At 45.1% G+C, this 21,293-nt stretch overlaps 1 protein-coding gene across 1 annotated transcript; it reads right to left on the bottom strand.

Annotated features, from left to right (window-relative positions):
• Positions 1–15,421: 15,421 nt before the first annotated feature.
• tmem229b (transmembrane protein 229B) lies at positions 15,422–16,018 on the bottom strand. Its single transcript, XM_071525427.1, has one exon. The coding sequence runs from the start codon at positions 16,016–16,018 to the stop codon at positions 15,422–15,424; it is 597 nt and encodes a 198-aa protein (XP_071381528.1).
• Positions 16,019–21,293: the final 5,275 nt, after the last annotated feature.

The raw sequence follows: 21,293 nt of genomic DNA on the forward strand, positions 1-21,293 counted from the left end.
CTCTCTCCAGTGTGGTGTTGGTTGGATGCTGATGTTGATGTAATAACTCGCCGAACAAATATGTAGCTGTCAGGCAAATGAAAAACATTCGGTGCTATGTGTAGACCGATTTTGGAAATACTGGCTGTGTGTGTGTGTGTGTGTGTGTATGTGTGTGTGGCGTGTGCGTGCACAAGCAAACTGTGTGTGTGTTTCTGTGTGTCAGATCTGTGATAACTAGTATTTGCATTTTGTATTTTGTCCTGTGTTCGCATTTTAATCAGTTCCAACTGATGGGTGCGGCTTCATGCATCAGAAAAGTGCAGCGAGTACAGAAAAGAATTTTAAAATTAATAAAGTGTTCTTTGACTGTGATTGACACCTTACCTAACACTGTACTGATTTGTCCTGGTGGGGTAAACCACACCCATCTGGTACTCCATGCAGGTTAAGATAAATGCTTTAATTATTTGCAAATAATATTTGCCCCCAGGTCTGGTGTGTGTGTGCGTCTATCTGTGTCTGTGTGTCTGTGTGTGTGTGTGTGTGTGTGCATGAGCAGTTACATTCTGACAAAGAAAGGCAAAGTGATCTGATACTCTAGCAGACGACACACAGTAGACACACAGCCACAACAAAACAACAAGAGTGACAGACACAAAGCAGAGAGTCTGATTCTCACAGACATACGTGGGCCAAACGACCTCTGAGTCATGTTCACACACACACACACACACACACACACTCATAAAAAGACTGGTAATTTGTGTGAGAAAGATAAAACACTCATAACGCCAACGCCAACAATCCCCTCGTCTGTCCATTTACTGTTCATTCCCAGCATTACTATTGCTCTGGTTGTCAGACCAATACCGATGTTTTTGTACTGAAGTTTCCGATATTTTACACTTCAAATTTGACACTACTGCCAAGGATTTTGTGTTTTCCTCAGAAGTTTATTCTTTGAAGGGTGAGAAAAGATTCTGAAAAAAACATTTAGACTATGGGTGGGTTAGCTGCTCCTTAATAATAATTCATTCTGTTCTTTTTTTATTCTATTGATACCATACCATAGTGATTCAGCCAGTTCATGAAAGCTTTCACATTTGTTGGAGGGTTCCTGGGAAAAATCCTCTGCTGCACAGGAGGTGATGCATTTTACGCTATGAAGGCAACAACAGCAGTTTCTTTGGAATAAAAAAAAGTAGAAGAAATACAAGAAGCCAAAATCAAGAAAAACAAGAATCATGCGGATTATCACTTTAAGGTAAAGTGAGGCAGGTTTCATTGCAGGTCTTACAAACTTTCACCCCTTGAAGCTGGTTCACTAAAACATATCCTCAACTCTATCATATATCGGCAGTGGGAAACACTGACTGATCTATATCCGTTTTTATAGAAAGTCCAACATCAGCCTGGTATATCAGTCTAGCCTTAGCTGTGAGTGAGAAAGAAAGAGAAAGATCATAAGAGAGACAGAAGCAGAAACAAGGCCAGAGATAGAAAGATACACAGATACTGATGAGAGATGATAAGGAAGCAGGATATTACAGTAAGTACCTCAACTACTTCTTACGATGATATATTCTTCCTGATTCTGCATTAACACGCACACGCACACACACCCACACACACCCACACACACACACACACACACACACAAACAGACAGACAGCATCAGGAAGATTTTAGAGCCTACAGGCCAAGTTCACACAGGGCCAAGTCCTCTTTCACCAGACAAACAGTCAGTCAGTCAGTCAATCAGTCACAAGGCCGAGGCATCAGGTTCCACTGGGGAGCGCACACACACACACACACACACACACACACACACACACACACACACACACACACACACACACACAGGTGCGCCCTCAGACTCAGGGCCCAAGACAGCGTTCGGGTGTGTCAGACAACCGTCGTCCTTCCCTCCCTTCTGTCTTATCTGCTCAAAAACACACAAGCGTTTTTTCTTTATCTCCGTCTTTAACAGCCCTCACCACTTCACATCTGCTCCGACAAACTCCTATAAACACGTATCGTATCAAATGCTTCCCGTATCAAAACCAATCACCTGCCGTCGGTTCAGAAAAAACAACATTGCCGCCATGCCAGAGACCTTGGTCCGAATGAGTAACGGTGAACTGGGGTTAAAGTCCTGCAAACGAAGTACCAGGAAAAAGCAGAGGAGAGCACACTTAACCCATCAATAACAATGTGCCATTCACCCATATTCACCTATTCTTATATGTCTGTGTGTGTGTGTGTGTGTGTGTGTGTGTGTGTGTGTGTGTCTAAATATGAAACAAGGAAAAAGAGACGGAAAGAAACCCTTGATCTTATCATTCAAGCAAGTGAGAGGTTGGTATGAGTGGAGTGTTTGGCTGCATGCATGCTTTGTCACATTATCCAGGAACCCATCTAGAGAAAAATGCAAATGAAGCCCTGAAGCGTTTACAGTATTGACTTTATTCTGTTACCGCTCATTACATTTGGGCTCATGTGAATTTCTTTAGATGATATTCAGACTTTGGAATTAACTTACAGAGGATATCAGTTCTACCCGTATGTCAGGGCCACACACACGGAATATACCACACACCAAAATCACAAACATACACACACACATACACATACACAGCGAGTCCACTGCAATCACTGTAGGGTTTCCCAGGTTAAGAGGGGTCCAGATGGGCTGGGGGGGCTTGGATGGGGGGGAGGACACATTCTTGAGAAAACTTAAACCCGGCAGGACATTTTTTCAGATATGGGTGGTCTGCCAATGTAATGTGGGACCGGCGAGGGGCAGAGAGCCACCAACTGTCGGCGTGCCGCGAGGAGCAGACATCAAAGACGGCGAGCGTCCGGTGGAAAGTGACCCGCGGTCCAGTCTGGCTCAGTCTGTCGCCCTCGACACATGCTGGTGCGGCCACACCGGCCCCCGGCCCACCGAGATCACAGCCGCTCTGTCACGGATCTGCCTCGCACCGTCCCAGAGGACCTGGGCTCACACACTCACATACCCCCGCGTCCCAGTCAAGGTCACACTGTGGCACCTGCTGGAGTTGAGGGTTAGGGGCATTTGGGAGTGTGTGTGAACCCCTAACCCCTGTGACCCTGTGACCTCTGTAGCGCCAGTCTGGCCCTGTCCATCAACACTTGCAGGGGACTAGCCTCTTCTTCTTCCATGTCAAGGTCTAAAGATTACTAACTTAAAGAGTTCACCCCAAAATGAATATTTAGTCATTAGCATAGACTGTAAAAAAAAAAAGGATGCAATGAGTGTGACTTCATCCACTGGCTTCTGAAGGACCGTTTTGAAGCCTGGAGATTGTGTTTATGGTCGCCGCTATGTTAACATTTTTTGGAGCCAGAGAAGCCAAAGCGAGGCAAAGAGTGGAACCCACTATTGGCCCGTAATCAGCGACTTGTCAGTCACTAGGAAAACAACCCTGTTTTATATCCTTTATATCCCGTTAATGACACAATTATTTTGAAAATCGCCATAAGGACACACATTAGAATAAGTGAAATTAGCTACTGAGGCCATAACCTCTTGTGGAAAAAATTTATTGACTTTTTAGCGAGAAGTTGGGTTGTGGTCTCATTGACTTGCCTGGAGTTGAGCCGGGTTTGGAGTCTTTTTGGAGCCGGCCCCTATCGGGCGTTAGTGGGATTTCCGCTGCTGCCACTTCCATTTTGGCTTCAAGATTCATGTGGTTTTGGCCGCTTGGTCATTATCTGCTAACTGCCATGTCAGTTGCAACTCCACTGAAACCGTAGTTTCATCAGCCAACTAGTGAAGTTAATAGGGTCAACTTTTTACAGCTCCAAAAAAATTTCTATCAGATTGGACTTTTGGACTAAATATTGTACATTTGGATTCACTGAGCAATCATTTGGCTACAAAACACTTGGATTATGAAGCATGAGTTGTTTGGTAAAATTTAATGGACATTTAATTTTTTTGGAGCTGTAAGATGGCCCCATTATCTTCAATAGTTTGGCAGACGGCTGAGATGGAACTATGGCAGCTAACTTGCTGTGTGTTTGGTGATCCTATGAACTTCAGTGGAGTTTTGACTGACAAAGGTGATTAGATGATAACGGACTTTTCATTTTGAGGTGAACTGTTCCTTTAAGTCATGGATTGTGGCGGACATGGAAACAGCATTCTATACAATCAGCACTCCCTCTTGGTCCTAAAAGAATTCTGGGTGCAGTGTTGGTTTCACAGTCATTGTCTAGACCTGGTAAACGTGGCTCCATCTGAGCCTGACCACGTTGTTTTCCAGCAAAAATTAAAGAATGAGGTCAGTGATGAACTCACAGACAATGAGACAGACCTGCTTACTCACACTGGCCTTGGACAGCCATTCACAGAACTCATCACTCTGATGTGCTGCTAAAGCCCAAAACCTGCAATTCCAGTTTACATAACCTACTTTTCCATCTCTGTCACTCGTCTGCGAGGGTGTGAGAGACTGTCAGTGTCTATGTGTGTGTGTATGTGTGTGTGTGTGGTGTTTGTCTGTGTGTACCTGCCTGCCTACTTGTTTGATTGACATGTAAGAACAGCCAGAGCAAACATTAAAGGAAGAAGAAATACTAGTCTTCTAAGCTCTAATGAAAGGTTAAAGGGTGTGTGTTTGTCTGTTTGCAGACTAAATCAATCACTCACGTAAGGCATGCTGACTAACAGAGGTCAAAACTAGCTCAGGAGAAACAAAAGCAGAGCCCTCAGGTAGCGTTCCCACTGTTACATCACAATGGCTGTGAACTCTGTGTTCTGTCTGGCCACTGGCTCTCAGCCAATCGGTGAGCAGGACGGTGGGAAGGGCCTGCCAAGATGATGGATGAGGATTAAAGACTATTAGGATCTTTTCTCCACGAAGAGCTGGCATAGATAAAAACACCACATGCTCACCTGACAGGTCGCATCATGCCTCGGCTGCTTCTGTCTCCTGCGAGCTACAAAATGGAACACGGAGAGGCCATTTTGCCGTCAACCACCTCCGCTGTGCGTGAGGACACCTGAGGAACGGCCCCCGGTCGTTTGTCATAATTACACCTGAAGCTGGAAATTTCGCCTGTCGCCCTCAGAATGGTTCCTATCAAGAAACGTGCTCTCATCTCCCTCCTCCCATTCCCTCAAATCCACACACACACACACACACATACACACACACACACACACACACACACACACACACACACAGGAGACTCACCCACACACACCATACCCAAATCCGCATCCACAGAGGGGCTATTCTGTAGCCAGACCCTGGCGTGCAAAGCTGCAGCAAGCGCTATTTTCATAATGACAAGCGAGATTTGTAGAGGGGGGGGTGGATGTTGTGGAGAGTAGACATGAGGTAAAATAACTTAACTGCTTCATAAAGTGCAGTGGGGGAGGAGGGAGGCAAGATGGTTGGGGTGGGGGGGTGGGGGGGGTGCAGGGTGGTGGTGGGGGGGGGGGGGTAGGAGGAAGGAGAAGCTCCCATGAGGGGAACAGGCGAGCAGAGGGCCACAGTCGGACTACACAAACCACGCTGAGCTCTGCGCCAAAATCAACATGAGCAAACCAAGCAGATGCTGTTTTTTTTCCCTGCCAAATTATGCGCTTTCACTACTTGACCCTTTTCATAGACAGGCAAACAGGTTTGGCCGTGCGTCCCCCCCCCCACACACACACACACACACACACCCACACACACAACCTGCTATCCTTTTTTTTTTTTTTACAGTTCAAACACGCAGTAAACAGGCCCTCCAACGACTATTGGCAGATATTGGCGCCTGTAGGGGAGGTATCACACCGACCATCATACCCCACAGCGTTACAGGATGCATGTCAAATAAAGACGTTTCCCCCCGTAGGACAGAAGTGATGAGCATTTAGAGTGATGGCTCCTTATTGGCCCGATGCCAGCTACAGTACATGCTCTCTCCACATCTCCATCACGCTCACACACTGTAAGAGCAAGGACTAACCGAGCTGAGCTCACAGGTGGCAGGCTGCGGTACTACTATGAGTTCAGAGGTTGCCCACAGCTTAATGTTGCACATTGGAAATATCAGCTGTCACTCCACACATCAAAGTTGCTCTATAAATAAACGCTGACTGTGCCCCTCTGCTTTCAGCCTACCAGCTTGAGGGGGGGGTGGGGGTACTACGGCCTCTTGCTACGCCGCAGAATTGACCCGGAACGGAAATCACCCTGTTTTCCTTGACTCTCAAATGGGGGCTTTCTGAACAGACCAAATGGTTGAAAAAACAAAGGCTATGAATGTCCAGCATATTTCATAATCAGACGTCATACTCCAGCACACCTGCACAAACAGCAGTCACACTGTAGCCTCCTGTAGAGCGGGCTCCCATGCAGACTGCCACAGGCCCCTCGGCAGTTCATATAGCAATGTTTGGGTTAACTTAGCATATGAAACTAGAGTTCCCACACCAAGCAAAAACTAATAGAAGCAGTTGATCGGGGTATAAGTTGTGGTGCTCACCCACCTAGATAAAGGCATTAGCTGAAATGGCAGGACTGGTGTGGTTAAGATGTTGATGTAAAGTCTCAGAAATAAGAAGATGTAGTGTGGTTACTGCACAGCTGGGGTAACGCAGCTGTAAGTCCATCCTTTCAAAAGGCCCCATCAGGTGATCCTAGCCGTGGGTAAACCACCCGTAATGCCCTGACACAGTGGAGGGTACAGAGGGAACAAGCGTAATGCAAACATCCCTCTGACAGAGGCCCAAACACACACACACACACACACACACACACAGCCCCAGCCAGTCACTCAAGCTAATGGCATCCTGGAGTTACTCAAGAGGCCTGTGTCAGGCTCGGCCACCACCACCAGCACTACTGCCGGCGGCTTGGAAGCTTTGCATGGAAAACACAAACACTTCCCTCTACAGGCGAGTCATTCTCCCGCAGTCGGAAAACATGATATCAACCCCCCCCCCATGCGTGGATGACGAGCGGAGGGCTTATGCAACAGGAGGCCCCTGCAGTTTAGCATAGAAGACATGTAATACTGTTAGATTCTTATCTCTGCTTGTTTGAATTATGAAATATTGTGTGCGTGTGCGTGCGTGTATGTGTGTGTGTCATTAGTGCAAACAGACAGGTGAAGTGACAGTAATACCGTTAAATACAGTTAAGTAATAACTCAGAGGCCTGCTTGTCATGACAGTTTGTTTCTACCTGAATCTATTTTGCTCTTAGCGCTCCAACTGGACCACAGTTACACACAGAGAGGCAGGGCATGGTGGAAAAAACTGTTTTGCATTTTTGTTATCTAGTCTTGTTTATTTATATAGCTGATCACAGTCAAGTCTCAAAGGGCTTTACATACCATTATATACTATACTACATCATTCATATACAGTACATAACATATACATCCTATACTAGGTCATATACATACTTCATATACATCATTTACTACGCTATATACATACTAAACATCATATACTACATCATATACATCATATACCAAACCACTTATCCTGCCATGATGTTAGCCATGTCAACTTTTACATATTTGACTACCTTGACAATGAAATGGAATTAACTTTGTAATGCTAACAGGTATAAAGACACATTGGTAGCATCACTAGCTAGTTAGCTGCACCCATGGATGGCCACTGTGCATCTATGGCCGTGTTCACTGGGGAGAAGTAGTGGGAATAAAATGTCTGTTTCTGAAGGAGCCAACATGGCCTACCGTAACTGAGCCAACCTCGGCATTTGGATCCCATCAAAACCAAGCTATGATGACGTTAGAATGTGCTAAGTGCAAGGATTCCCACTTCAAAGTAGGGAACGAGGACAGGCCGAGGCTCCAGTACAGTGTGGCGTCTGTTTGAAGCCTAGCGGACCATGTTAAGACACAAGGCAGACTGGGGCCGCTGGCCTGTGGGACTGAAGGGAAGTTGGCATGGGCCGCGCTAGGCAAATAGGACACTCTGATCAGTGCCCAAAACCTGCATCTGAAAAGGCCAAATGGAAAGGAACCTGGACTTGAGATTAAGCAGGAATGACACATACGCGCACACACACATAGACAAATAGAGACACATTCACGCCGAATCCCTCTGGAGGAGTAGGGAGGCGCTGCTGGCAGATGAAAGATACATGTTGAATGGGCCCAGTGCACCCCAGCCCAGATCAAGCGCCCCCCCTCCTCTCCCTCCCTTCCCTCCTCCTCGTACCCCTGGACCGCAGGAGAAGCAGCAGCCATTAATTTTAATAACTGCTCTTATTTTCTCTCCTGCCAGCAACCATTACCATAATTCATGCTCTGCCGAGTACCTGGAGAGCAGAGCTGCTGTTAATAGTCCTGGACACCTCGAACAGAGAAACAACACAAGAGAGGGGAGAGAAAGGATAACAGTGAAGGGGAGGATAATACGGAAGCAAAGAAATCTGAAAATTTGATCATTTGATGTGCTGAATGCTTTTGTGCAAATTGATTATTTACAGTGTAAACAATGTTAACTGGCGGAGTTTGAATATGGAAAATGGTGTTGCCCAAAAAAAAAGGGGTGGGCGGTGGAACATTTCTTCTTGGCAGGTTCTTCATTGACCTCAGGCCTAAATCCGTTTTGCTTGAATGCTCCACGGTTATGAAAGCACTCTTCATCAGCGCTCTACGCTGATATATTGCGCAAATTGGATTTCACTTAATTTCACAGTGTCTACAACAAGTTCAGCAACAAAAGCCTGTGTGTTTGCGACATTGTTTACTTCGTAGATCCCTCTATCCCTACTAACTCTTCTGAATCAAAGACTTTACCATAATAATATCTGACTCATATATGGTTTATTTTCTGAGGTTAACAATGTAGATTTACAGTACATTGGAGGAAACTGTGATAGCTCATCCTCAACACGAGACTATTTCAAATAATTAGCCCTGGAATAAAACTCTCATGCATGCAAAGCAGCGTGGGAAAGCAGTGCTCCTTCTCGTTATGCAAAGCCTGGCAGGAGATAAGCCACAACCATTTACATAACGGCAGGCTCCTAGAGGGCTGAGCGCTACAGCTGGCCACAGGTTCAAACTGTCAACAGCAAATATGCACAACCTGCTGTCTGTTTTGGCTTTACATAGGAGCCGCGCCAGATATGAAGTGCAATTTTACTAACCGGAGGATGTGGAACGGAGTATGGCTTACACCAGGACAATTCCAAATACGGAGGGTTTCATTCAGGGTCTGTCATCTAGCTCTCAAAGCCCTTCTCTCAGACTGAAAGGGATGTGCTCTCATTACATGTGCCTTGAGACAGGAAATGGATAGCGAGTAGCCATGTTTCCAAAGCCACCTCAGGGAATACACCTGGGAAGAGTGAAGGCCTCCTCTCTGACTCTGTGGAAGGAGTCAAGTCCACAAATCTATTCTGCTCACTCATAAAGGGAGCAAGCCACAGGGCAATATTTTTGGACAACGCTCATGGGCAGCAAGAAGTGGCCTCAGCACTGCTGCGCTGATTACACTGGAAATTCTTCTTGGCAGGAAACATTTCAATAGATTTTTAGTTTCAGTTTATGCAGTTTATTCAGTTTATTTCCTATTGCTGGGAATGTTGCCCAACTAGGTTGCCCAAAGAATTATCTACTGTACCACAGCTTTAATACTTCTTAAGCAAAAGTAAAGAATCTTAAGGCGGTCCTCATCTGCGCATGAGATAGGAATATTATGTTAGGCCTATGTGTGAAACATATAGGGCCTAGTGGCATATGAAAAGGTAGGTTAACTATTCAGTTGGGAATCATTATGAGGCAATATAAACAAAAAAAACCAAAAAGTTTCAGAAAAAGCATTTACTCTATCTTCGAGTAACATACATTAGTTGGATACAACTTAATAAGATGTGTGCTATGAATTCATGCCAGATTTCAGGCAAAAAAGGTGCATGAACTCTATTCTGCAAATAAAAAGTTGGGTGAAATGAGTTTAGGTGGGTTTACCCTCCTCTACATCCCTTGGTCTAACAGACGTCATTGCCTTGCTTGGTGATGCGGTCAGATTTCACTGGCATATAGAACGGGCCACAGCAGAACAGTGTGAAAACATATTAAGGTCAAGAGGAAGAAGAGTGCGTGATCTATGAGCCGTTCTCCATCCCCCTGCGAGTCAAACCCTGCCTGCAGGAGAGCTCGACTGCCAAGCAGTGTACATGGGGGGAAAAAGTGACTAAAAAAGGACCAAATTTTCCAGCAGGATCTAAGCAATAGACACACACACACAGACTCTCTCCGGGACCGCGGAGGCATGAATGTGTTTCGGCAAAGGCCCGACGCATTCGCTCATTCACACGTCAAACAACTTTCCCCACAATGGAGGGCTCTTTCTTCGCGGGCCCCGATTCAGTGGAAATGCAAATGTTAAGGTCTTGCCCTTGATTTGATGGAGCTATTCACTTTGTCAACTCTCCCTCCCCTCCGCCCCTTCGCCCCCCTCCTCGCTTACTGACGCTCAACAAATGCACCATGACGCTGTCACTCGCCCCACCAGTCTCCAATGCCAACCTGACATTCAACTGTCCGGCACATTTTTAGAACACAGTATAGCCCCTTCAAAACGCACGCACACACACACACACACACACACACACACACACACACACACACTCTATACTTAAACCTGTGTGATCACAATGCTCATGGATACAGGTAGCTGTCTGACATTTTAGGGGACACAGTATAGCTCCTTTACACACACACACACACACACTCACACACACATAGGGGTCCAGTTCCACTATACATTCATTCACTTCATCTACAGCTTCCACGCTACACATGTGACTGTTGGCGGCGCTCTGCAATTAATCCCTGGAGATCTATACGTCTACACTTCCTGCTAAGCAAACTGGAAACCTGCCATGGAGAACAATGAAGTCACACAGAGAAGTAAGGCGAAACCTAAGCTGAACAGACACACAAACACACACACACACACACACAGAGAGAGAGTAGGCGCACATGCAAGCATATGCACACACACATAAAATAGGACATAAAGCTGCCTCAGGGACGATACCTTTCATCTCCACTGTACCGGTTACAGGTGGTGAATCTCCATATTTGGAGTGCAGGCCACTGATTGGAGGAGGCGTCACAAAGCTGCACGTTGACAGCGCCGAGGCAGCCGGGCCACAGCAGGTTCACGGTGTTATGTGTAGCAAAAGTATGAAGTGGACACACCCTCATCCAGGTAGGCATGTAGGTGCACTGTTTCAACTGGGAACTATATGGTTGAGGCTTAGAGCCAAGAGGCCAGGGGGACATGAGGGCAATTAAGGGATTTGCCAGGACAAGTAATTGACCCAGACTCTGCTCAGGTGTGGGTTTCTGATTAGCTGACAAAAAGGCGTGGTAGTCAAAATTTCGCTCAAGGCCACCATGAACAGGGAAAAGGAAATCTGTCATCACAGCACAATTTAAATAAAGGAGTTTGATGTTTTATCATTATGCTGACAAGTATATGCTTATGTTCTGCTGACCTCAAAGCCCGTCATGAATGCATGATGGAACAAAAACAAAGCAGTGGGTACTTATCCATATTGCTTTAAGTTAGAGGGCCTGCTGGTTCATAACATAATTCATTGCCTTCAACTTTTGTCCCATTGCTGGAGTAGCCCAGTCATGAAAACAGCTCCCCCAGCCAACTAACTGTTAAATGCACAGAGATGATTCATGAAGGCCTCTGTCCCTGGGGTGAATGGGCTACACTACTTCACCTTTTCCAGTGAAAGAGAGCCATCGTGTGGCCAAAATGATGTATTGCTGCTTTGCATATCACTGCCACTGCCTATTTTCTATCTCAATGATGTGAGCTTAAGTTGATAATGTCCCTTTGCCAGCCATTGAAACCTAACATGTTTGATGCAAAGTACTATGCATAACCTGTGACGTGTCAGTATATGCCTAAATGTATATGTATATGTATATGTATATGTATATAAATATCATATGACTGTAGTGAGAAGGAAAAGGTTAGGCACAAAAAGACGATTCTTGAAATTATGATTTTTTTTCTCCCACTAATTCAAATTAACCATGAGCATAGCAGTAGCCTACACACAGTAGCCTACACACTGTGCTTTACTGGTGCAAAAATATCTTCATATGCATCTGCTTTTACAGTCATGTCATCCAGGTGGTCTCACAAATAAATTAGTAATAACAGAGGCAGTAATACACACTATAGGGCAATTTTTTGGGGGGTAATGGTGCCCAAGGAGCTGCCTTGGTATTGATGCTTTTACCACATGGAAACATATTTCTTCCCAGAAACATTTGACACTGTGTCTCACCTTGTTGCTGGCATTGTTGTCCATCTGTATTGTCTCCAAACCAAATTGATAGCAGATTATATAGCGAACAGGGTGTGCACACAATATGTACTGTTATGTTTAGTCAGCAGTTACTCTGGCAGAAATGAAGTGTTTTCCAAACAACCAGTTATGATCAAATAAATACATTTTAATCCCAAAGATTGATAAATTATACATGGAACATAATCAAAGTGAGTGATATACAGTACAGAACTTTCACTAAAAATCTGTACATGTTTATAGAAAAAATAAGCAACCATTGGGGCGAAACATGGGGGATAAAATCAGAGTTTGGAGGGGAAATTGAAAACTTTCGGACATGCAGCCTCGGGTTAAAAATGCCAGAGAATCAGTTCAGTTCCACTTATACATACATGCACACACACATACAGAGGCTGCCTCTGTACGACAGACGATGCACACTCACCTGATGCGCCTTCACTCGCATATTGCAGAGAACAAACACTCTTGATTTTGCATGTTCTCGTGTATTGTCCCATCAAAGCAGCAGGGTTGAGTAAAGACATTAGCTGCATACAAAGTTCTAATAACATACAGTTTACGCTAACGCTTCTAAAAGAGAAGGTCTCATGATAGCCTTGAGCTGAGTAGTCATTGCCAGGTCAGCAGCCTCTATTGCTTTTAAGCCTAATTGATGATTTGTGAAAAAGCATTTGCTGACCAAAAAAAAAACTGTGAAAGGTCAAATAATGAAGAAAAAGTGATGGGGCATAAAAACACAAAAATAACCTTCTATTTTCTTGATCCTGCTGCGGATTCTTTATCTTAATGACTCTATATATTTGTGTTTTCATTTGTTTATTTATTGTCCATGCTTAGTAAAACGTGTAGGCGAATGCATGGGCAAGTTTTAAAGTTGCAGTATCAAATTTTCCACCAGGTGGCAGCACTTCATCTGCGCTGTCAAACTGCTCTACCTTTGAAACCTCTGCCTGTTCTCCTGCCATCCGCCATCTGGACCAGCTGGGTGACAGTTGAGGGAAACAATACATGGCATTGCAACCACAACGATGAAGGTCACTCCTTCTCTTAGTTCAGTTCAGAATGGGCAGAGGTGGCCTAAAGACGTGGATTTGGGTTTTTTTGCAATTTCCCTACTAACAGTTAACATGAGGAAAAGCTGAGTGCAGGAGCGGTTTTATTGTCAGCACAAAAGGGCAACTTCATCATCGAGCCTGTAACATAAATGGCCCTCCTGAGGAAAAATGTTCAGCAATCATATCTCATTTAGTTTCCATTTCAGGTATACTGCAAATCCCCTACCTCGAAATCATTGCCACTCTCTTCTTAAACCAGTAGCACCAGAACCACAGACTTTGGGAACATTGTCAGCTCCTCATGCATGGAGGTGAATGTGCAAACATTGCTCTTTTCTACTTCCACAATAGAAGGAGTCTGAGGAGCACATGCATGGAGAGCAACAATACCAGACCTGGGTCAAACAGAGTCAGCACATACCTCTTGTTGTTTGTTTTAACCTGCTTGGAGTACCAGATGGGTGGTGTTTGCCATATAAGACATTACAATGAGTGCCATGAAGTTCACACTATTCAAAAGTCAATTTAGCCTACTTTTTTTGTGAGTGGCAACCTATCTAACACTATCTGAACTGTAAGAATTTAGATACTAGTGACACAAAGTATATTTCGAGCATTTCAGAACAGTATATATTTATAGTATTAAAATAGTTGTGGGTTGTGTGCACCCATTACTCAGCCCTACTGTGTACTTCTTGACAGCTCTACATCTCATATGTCAAAATACAGTACCATGGATTTCACCTTGCAGTTGTCCCAAGGAGCAAGAGCTTCAGGTTCTGATGATGGTTACGTTGGGTGAACTGTGAGGGTTTTATCATTAAAGTTTCTCCATTAATTGTTCACCATGAGTAGCTGAATTTTTCACTTCATCTCAGATTTGAGAATGAAGCTAAAGTGAACCTGGCAGATTTGAGAATGAAGCACAAGTGAAACACTGACATTAGAGTACACAAAATGCACGTGCAGACAGTCAATTATGAAAAGGCTCTATGAAAAACTCCAAAGGAAATCAAGTGTGAGTCACCAAGCGGTTTGCCTTGGTGCTTTATGTTGACGGTCATGACTCATTAACCATCAACAGAAAGGCGTCCCTGCTATTATGGGCTGTGTAGAAAAAACAAAATACTCACACACGCAGACTCGTAAGACTGCTGAATGAATTGCATTGTAAAAAAAAAAAACAGACTGTGTGCATTATTTTGGAAGACAAGTTTTCTCATGCGTTTTTTTCAGGCATTGGGGGTATACACTAACAGTAGAAAAACATTCTCCATGACGTTTAACTGACGGATGGCGCATTGCTTCAGGGTGGACAGTATGCACCTAAAGAGCCTTTTGAAGCTACATAACTACAGTACTTTGAATAATGCTAAATAACAGTATGTACATTTTAAAAAGGACATTTTCAACTGCAGCTACTTTTTTATTACTTTTTCTGAGTAAGTAGCTGGCATTCTGCTTTTCTGCTTTTTAAAAGCAAAACATTATTTTTCCATGAATGATGTCAAATTGTGGTCCTTTTTCTTGAATCTCTCTCTTTGCAGGACAATAGCACACATTTTTGCAGCAGTAGTTTTTATCCCAAATTCCTTGCAGTTGATGGGAGGTTTGGTACAGTAATACTGGGAGGTCAGAGGTCCCCTGTTATTACAAGACCCTGATCTCCTTAAGGTCGACCCCACATGGAATGGGCGGGTGCATTATGAGATGTAGCAAACACAGCAGCATGGAGCTAATGTGCCCCTCTGTTGACAGTAGAGGACACAGTGAGTGATTTGGGCCTTTATGGCCCCAGTTAGGTATTTGTTTTCTGGCTGTTCTGAGTGCTCCATCCACCTCTGCACACCAGCCCAGTGTCAGTAGCTGTCCGTCTGTCTCTCCCCACAGAGTTAAAGGGAGAGGACTGCATGTGAAGAGAGGCTGAGGAGGGCAGAAGAGGTGCAGCGGGGGAGGAGGGGGCAGTCGGGTTGGTTTGGGATTGCGTGTCCTTCCTTTCTTCCTTCCTTGTTTCCTTCCTTCACTCATTCATTCCCCCTTCAGGTAGCCGTTGGCATTATTGCCCGTCCCTCTGCCCCTCTCTCTCCTTCTCACTCCCCCCACAGCTCCGTCTCCCCCTCCTCCGCCCCCGACCTCCGCCCGGCAGTCTGACCACCCGTCCTCCGGCCCCTCGTGGAAGCGCAGCCGCAGCGTCTTGCGGATGACCAGGCGCTCCACGATGAAGGAGGCGCAGAACCAAGGCACGGCGTACTCAGCCGTGATCAGGCCCATGAAGTTGTAGCGGAACTCGGAGTAGTCCCAGGGGCAGGCGTTGAACTGGCGCAGCAGCAGCCCCGTGCCGAACTCCCACAGGTACGTCCATAGCGTGTAGATGATGCAGCGCAGCAGCACCGGGCAGCGGCCGCGCAGCGTCAGGTACATCCGCTCCACGATGAGGATGCAGGTACCGTAGATGAAGAGCGCCCACACGCTGGTCACGCCGGGGAACTTCCAGTTGCAGTTGACCACGAACTCCCAGGCGGCGGTGAACATGACCTCGCAAAAGTAGCCGTGGATGGCGTACAGGTACCAGCGCGACAGCGCCGTCAGCGGCACGGGGGCTTCTGAGGTTTCCATGGTCATCATCCTTCCTCCTCCCGCCCTTTCTCTAACTCTCTATCTCTGCTAATGAGATGCAGGCCTGAAGGGAAAGGAGAGAAGAATGATATAAGTGACATAATAAAGGCAAGGGGGTACAATACATCAACTTCCTCCATGGTGCTAAGCCAAAGTTCAAGTCAGGACAAGGCTATGAAACACATGAAATTAGAGACTGGCAGGATTGAGAGCGCTTAACTCTCCTGTCCACTGGCTTTATGGCTTTTCCTCAGTCAATGCTATTTAGATTGAGGGTTATTCTTATGTAAGGTATAGCTCCATCATCTGACTGCCTACATCATGTGCTCTTTTTCCAAATCCCCCAGCTTGACGCACACAGGCTTTGGTATCAGGTGTCAGGAGGCCCACGCAGGGATGGATCCTTCATCCACTCTATTTATCACACTGCATGTCCAATAAAGCACACTGAAGGGAAACAGCACCATACTGAGGAGCCAGCAAGTTCAAAGACCACATAGTTTATTGGGCCACGAGGTGCATGGCATAGTATACAATGCCTCCAGAGGAAACTGTGTCATAACAGCAAACATTATACAATGGATCATAACAGCTCTGTAAAATACAAGCACAGAGAGAGGTTAGGACTACAAAAGCGTGTTTGAAGAACAAAAGCTGATTTTTTGCTCTTTTTGTCTTCAAAGGCTGGCTGGGGCCCAGGCTGGGCCCATGAGGATTAGCACATTTCTCCCAAACAAGGAACAAGGGCTTCATGTGAGGAACTGGGCCGCTGTGCTGGACCGACTGACCTCCCTAAACCCCTTACACCCTCTTTTCACTACCTCCCGGGAAACCTCTCGCTCTCTCTCTTTTTCTCTTTCTCTCTCTCACACTCTCTCTGCTTTCTCTTCCTCTTCTATCCAAGCAGACCTAGGTCAAATCAGATAAACCAGATAAATGGGGTTTTAATACATCAGGACAATTCAGATAAACTGGCCCTCACTATAAAGCAGTGGTTCTCAACCTGGGGGTCGGGACACCCCAGGGGGTCGTGAGATAATTTTGGGAGGTTGCGAGATGATTTATGGAATACGAAAACAACATATTTCTGCTATACAAATTTATTATCACGTCTATTTTTCTAATTTGTGTCGATTTTTTTTCCTTGTGAAATACTGAATAGTTTTTAGCCTCTAGGCTTCATCTGATAATCAAATGAAACAACCTGACAAGGCAAAATCATTCTTTATGCTGGCATACTAAATTAACTTTCAAAACATTCCCTGTGATTTTTCCTGTGACTTTCTGGCAGCCATTATATTGTCCTATGTGGGAAACCTCATTCATATGATAACCCAAGCAAGTTAAAACAATCGCTAATAATTATTTGCAAATACTATTTTGGACTTTGGTCTGTATCAAAGCACTGCTGTGACTGAGCCATGCACTCTCTCTCTCTGTTTGCCACCTTTTGTCTTTTCTCACCCGAGCATCACATGCCCTCATTCTCTTCACACACTTTTCTCTCCCTCTTTCACAATTCAATTTCCCCTTCTCTCTCTCCCTCGGTCTTTCTTTCTCCATCGCTTGCACAGACATCACGGGATCGACGCTCATATGCCCACTAAGCTGCAAGTTGGAGAACAATTTGGCATGCTACATTCAAAGCCATGCCACACTGTGCAACTCGACCCCCCAACAAACACCCTATAGATAAACACAGAGGCAGAGCTATCTGGAAAATGATGTTAGCCATGCCATCCTTTATATAAATGGCTGTTTCAGCAGTTAAAGCTACACAAGGCAGTGAGCAGTAACGGTTTGAAAAATGTGATCTTCAATACCCAGAAATCACGTGACATGACATCAGTAAACTGCAAACAGCACGCTCATGTTTACCAACCCGAGTCCAGCTTTCTCTGGACGGAGCGCTCCCTTGCTGCCATTTAGGGGACACTTTGTACTTTACTTTTAAGTTTTAAGTTTTGTTTTTCCCGTGAGAGGATAATTGACCATACTTGACCCCTGAATTTCACTATTGCAACCCTACTTTGTCATTTAGGCTGATAAGACAGTTGTAGTTTTACATAAAAATCTTGACTAGTGTAGCTTTAATTTACAGTAAAGCGCTACGAACTAATAGCTTTGTAAGGTTGACAAGGATGAAGGGAGTCTGTTAGCACTGACAGTGATTTAGCTGTACCCTCCCAGTACCTCAGTGCCCCAATGCCCCTTGTCTATCTATCACAGGCATAACTGCCTAGAGTTGTCCTGAGTTGACTTTAAGGTGCTACGTGTTTTAACATCAATAAATCATTACCACATTCATTTTGAAACATTCGTAGGATTAACATTTGTTTACAGCCTCTACCAGCCTCTACACTGCATTTCACATTATGTCACCAGGTGGAATTTTGCGGAAAATCTGCTGGATTGTTTTACAGCACAAAGGGAGATTGCTTTACGTTACAAAACAAGAAGAGGGCGCTGTTCTTCCAGCACATACGTAGTTAAAGATTCCAGAGTTTCTTGCAATGAGACAGTGGACGATTGAAAGGCCAATGGAAAAATCACTTCCAAGATGTTTATTCTCTTCAGTAACCAAAGCAACAAGTTTATGGGCAATGTGGTCCTAATTTACAGAAAATTTAGAGAAACACTGTCACTAACAATACAACTGGTGTGAGATAGAGCCTACCATTCATCTCGACCATGGTCTCATTTGTTAATGGTAATTATACCAAGGTATCACAATTAATTTGACAATAATATTAAAAAAAGATACACATAGCACCTTTAAATGTATGTAACCTGATAGTGTGTTTTGGTTTGCTTAGCCCCCCATCTGTGTGTCTATCTATAGAAGGCGTAAGTGTCCTGAGTTGACTTGTTGCCTCAGCACGACACGGCTCACACGCTGGTTGCTATTTGATGCTGTTGTTGTTGTTTTTGCTGCTATTGTTGCAGCATATCACCCCACCAAACCACTACCCCACCAGCTCTCTCTTCAGCCCAAAGTATTGATCGGCATGTCTCTTGCCAGCTCTCGCTGTGGCGGCCCGCTTGGCTATAGCACTCTATTGAACCCCACTATGGGACATCACAGTGTGATGATGATCAGAGTGGCAGTTGTGATAGACCTGCCGGCTTTACCTCCTAACGACCACGGGGAGAGAGGCGGCACAGAGACACAACACAGGCAGGGTGCTCTCTGGGACACCGAGCCCCGCTGAAGAGCTGAAAGGAGGAAGTCTGAACAAGGAGCACCAGGGGTTTGACTGAGGACAGACTGAAGACACTGAATGTGTGTGTGTGTGTGTTTGGGAGAGAGAGTGAGTCAGTCAGACAGAAAGTGAGAGACAGAGTGAGAAAGAGAGAGGGTGTGAGTATGAGAGAGAAAGAGAGTGAGTGTGAGAGAGAGCTTTTAACTGAAGGTTTAGTTGGAAGCGAGGCTGACAGGTCTGTCAGCTGGACACTCCTCTGACAGGAGGTCAACAAAGGCGAGGGAGAAGAAAACACAGCAATATGGGATTCAACCAAGGCCGAATAAAAAAAAATCAAAAACAAAAACACAGAGGTGCCTTACTGTGTGCTACAACACACTGACAGCTGTGCACTCTTACACCATGATTAAATCAGAAAGCTAACCTATCGCTGACCTCACATTACGACATAATCCCTGTTCATGTAGCCCGGTGACACTGGCTGCGGCACAGATCCGAGGCCGACGCAGCGTCACTGTCAGAAGGTCACTTTGGGAGGCCGCCTCGCCGTGGAAAGGTACCAACAGTAACCGTCAGACTCTCTTCACAAACACGTATGATGATGTACTTCTGTTAGTAGGGTATAGATCAGTTCTCACCATTGCCAGCAATGTTAAAAGGCCTCTGACTCTTTCTGTAATCACTTATTTTGCGTTTCAACATAGCGTATAACACAATACAGGTGTTGTCATTGACATACTGCACCACTATAAAAAAAAAAGTGATTTGATCAAGGGTCACAAAATGCTAACTGGCTAACCAAGGCTAACGGTAATTTCTGTGCTGTTAGCATTTTCTGACCTTCGATCAAATCTCTTTTATAGTGGGGCAGTCGTCTGACAACAGAAACAGAAGGATATGTCAATGACAACACCTGTATTATATGCTATATTATGTTGAAACACAGTTATGGGCGACAGAAAGTTGGCTTCTTATCATTGCTGGCAATGATGAGAACCGATCTATACCCTGCATAAGTACGTCAGCCATGTTTGTGAAAAGGGTTTATACAGTCAAGTACCAGTGATCAAGGACACCTAACCGCCATGCAGATGTAGCGGCCTGCTCCGGTGCTGGAACAGCACTGGCTTGCAACATGCCCTTGTAGTTGTATCTGTCCTTGTGAAGTCCACACAACATGTGAGGCTAATATCTCCATGGGGAAGGACTGGTCAGGATGATGATGACAGGCACAGCAGGCATGCTATACTTACATTTTCTAAATGAACCGCTCTGCACCCTATTGTCCTAAAATAAGCGAGCCAGGGCCCCGATGGGCGACGCAGAACGGGTGACGTCATCAGTGTCACCCTGTTCAACACCTGACTGGGCGAACCGAGATGCTGACCGCTGCACAGGAGACAGTTTTATGGCTTCCTAAGGCATCGCTTATTGATCCTGATCGAATGTTCTTGTTAGTCCATTTGGTGAGGTTCGCTCTTTGTGTTTGTGTGTGTGTGTCTGATGAGTAAGTGATTGAGTAAGTGAAGGAAAGGTGTGTGTCAGAGAGGGAGAGAGAAAGACAGAGGGAGAGAGAGAGAGAGAGAGAGAGAGAAAGAGAGAGAAAGAGCTTTGCGAGGCAGCACAAAACAAACTGATCCCGATCAATGGCAAAGACAGGTCAATTACTCCTGAAACGGCAAGCTGGCTCTCACCCCAAGCAGCACTCCATCCCTCCTCCTCCACCTGCAGCCAGAACGTAGGCGGAATAGTATTTGCAAATAATTATCAGCGTTTGTTTTCCCCTGCAAAGACTACCTGTTGGTTAGGGCTTGCTGCATCAAATGTTTCACTTAAGTTGTCAATCACACAAAAGTATTCTTATATTGCCTTTCACATGCTTTTTGTGATTATCTCAACTTTTTGGCCGTTGCCTCCCATCTAGCACCCAAGTTGGCAAATGCAAACCATAAAAACCACCATTATTATATTTGTATTATTTACTGTTCTTTTATGTAACTACATGTATGTTTATATATGAATATACATATATGATTATACCTGTATTTTCATATATCGGCCAGACTTTTTCTACCCTTTTT

This window comes from Centroberyx affinis, unplaced genomic scaffold (assembly GCF_046629955.1).
Source record: "Centroberyx affinis isolate AG114_WGS23_722 - 3 ecotype Tasmania unplaced genomic scaffold, CSIRO-AGI_Caff_v1 ptg001292l_1, whole genome shotgun sequence".
Classification (NCBI taxonomy): domain Eukaryota; kingdom Metazoa; phylum Chordata; class Actinopteri; order Beryciformes; family Berycidae; genus Centroberyx; species Centroberyx affinis.

What these genes read in the sequence shown, in the direction of transcription:
- tmem229b (XM_071525427.1), bottom strand. Translation starts at nt 16,018, where the DNA reads ATGATGACCATGGAAACCTCAGAAGCCCCCGTGCCGCTGACGGCGCTG.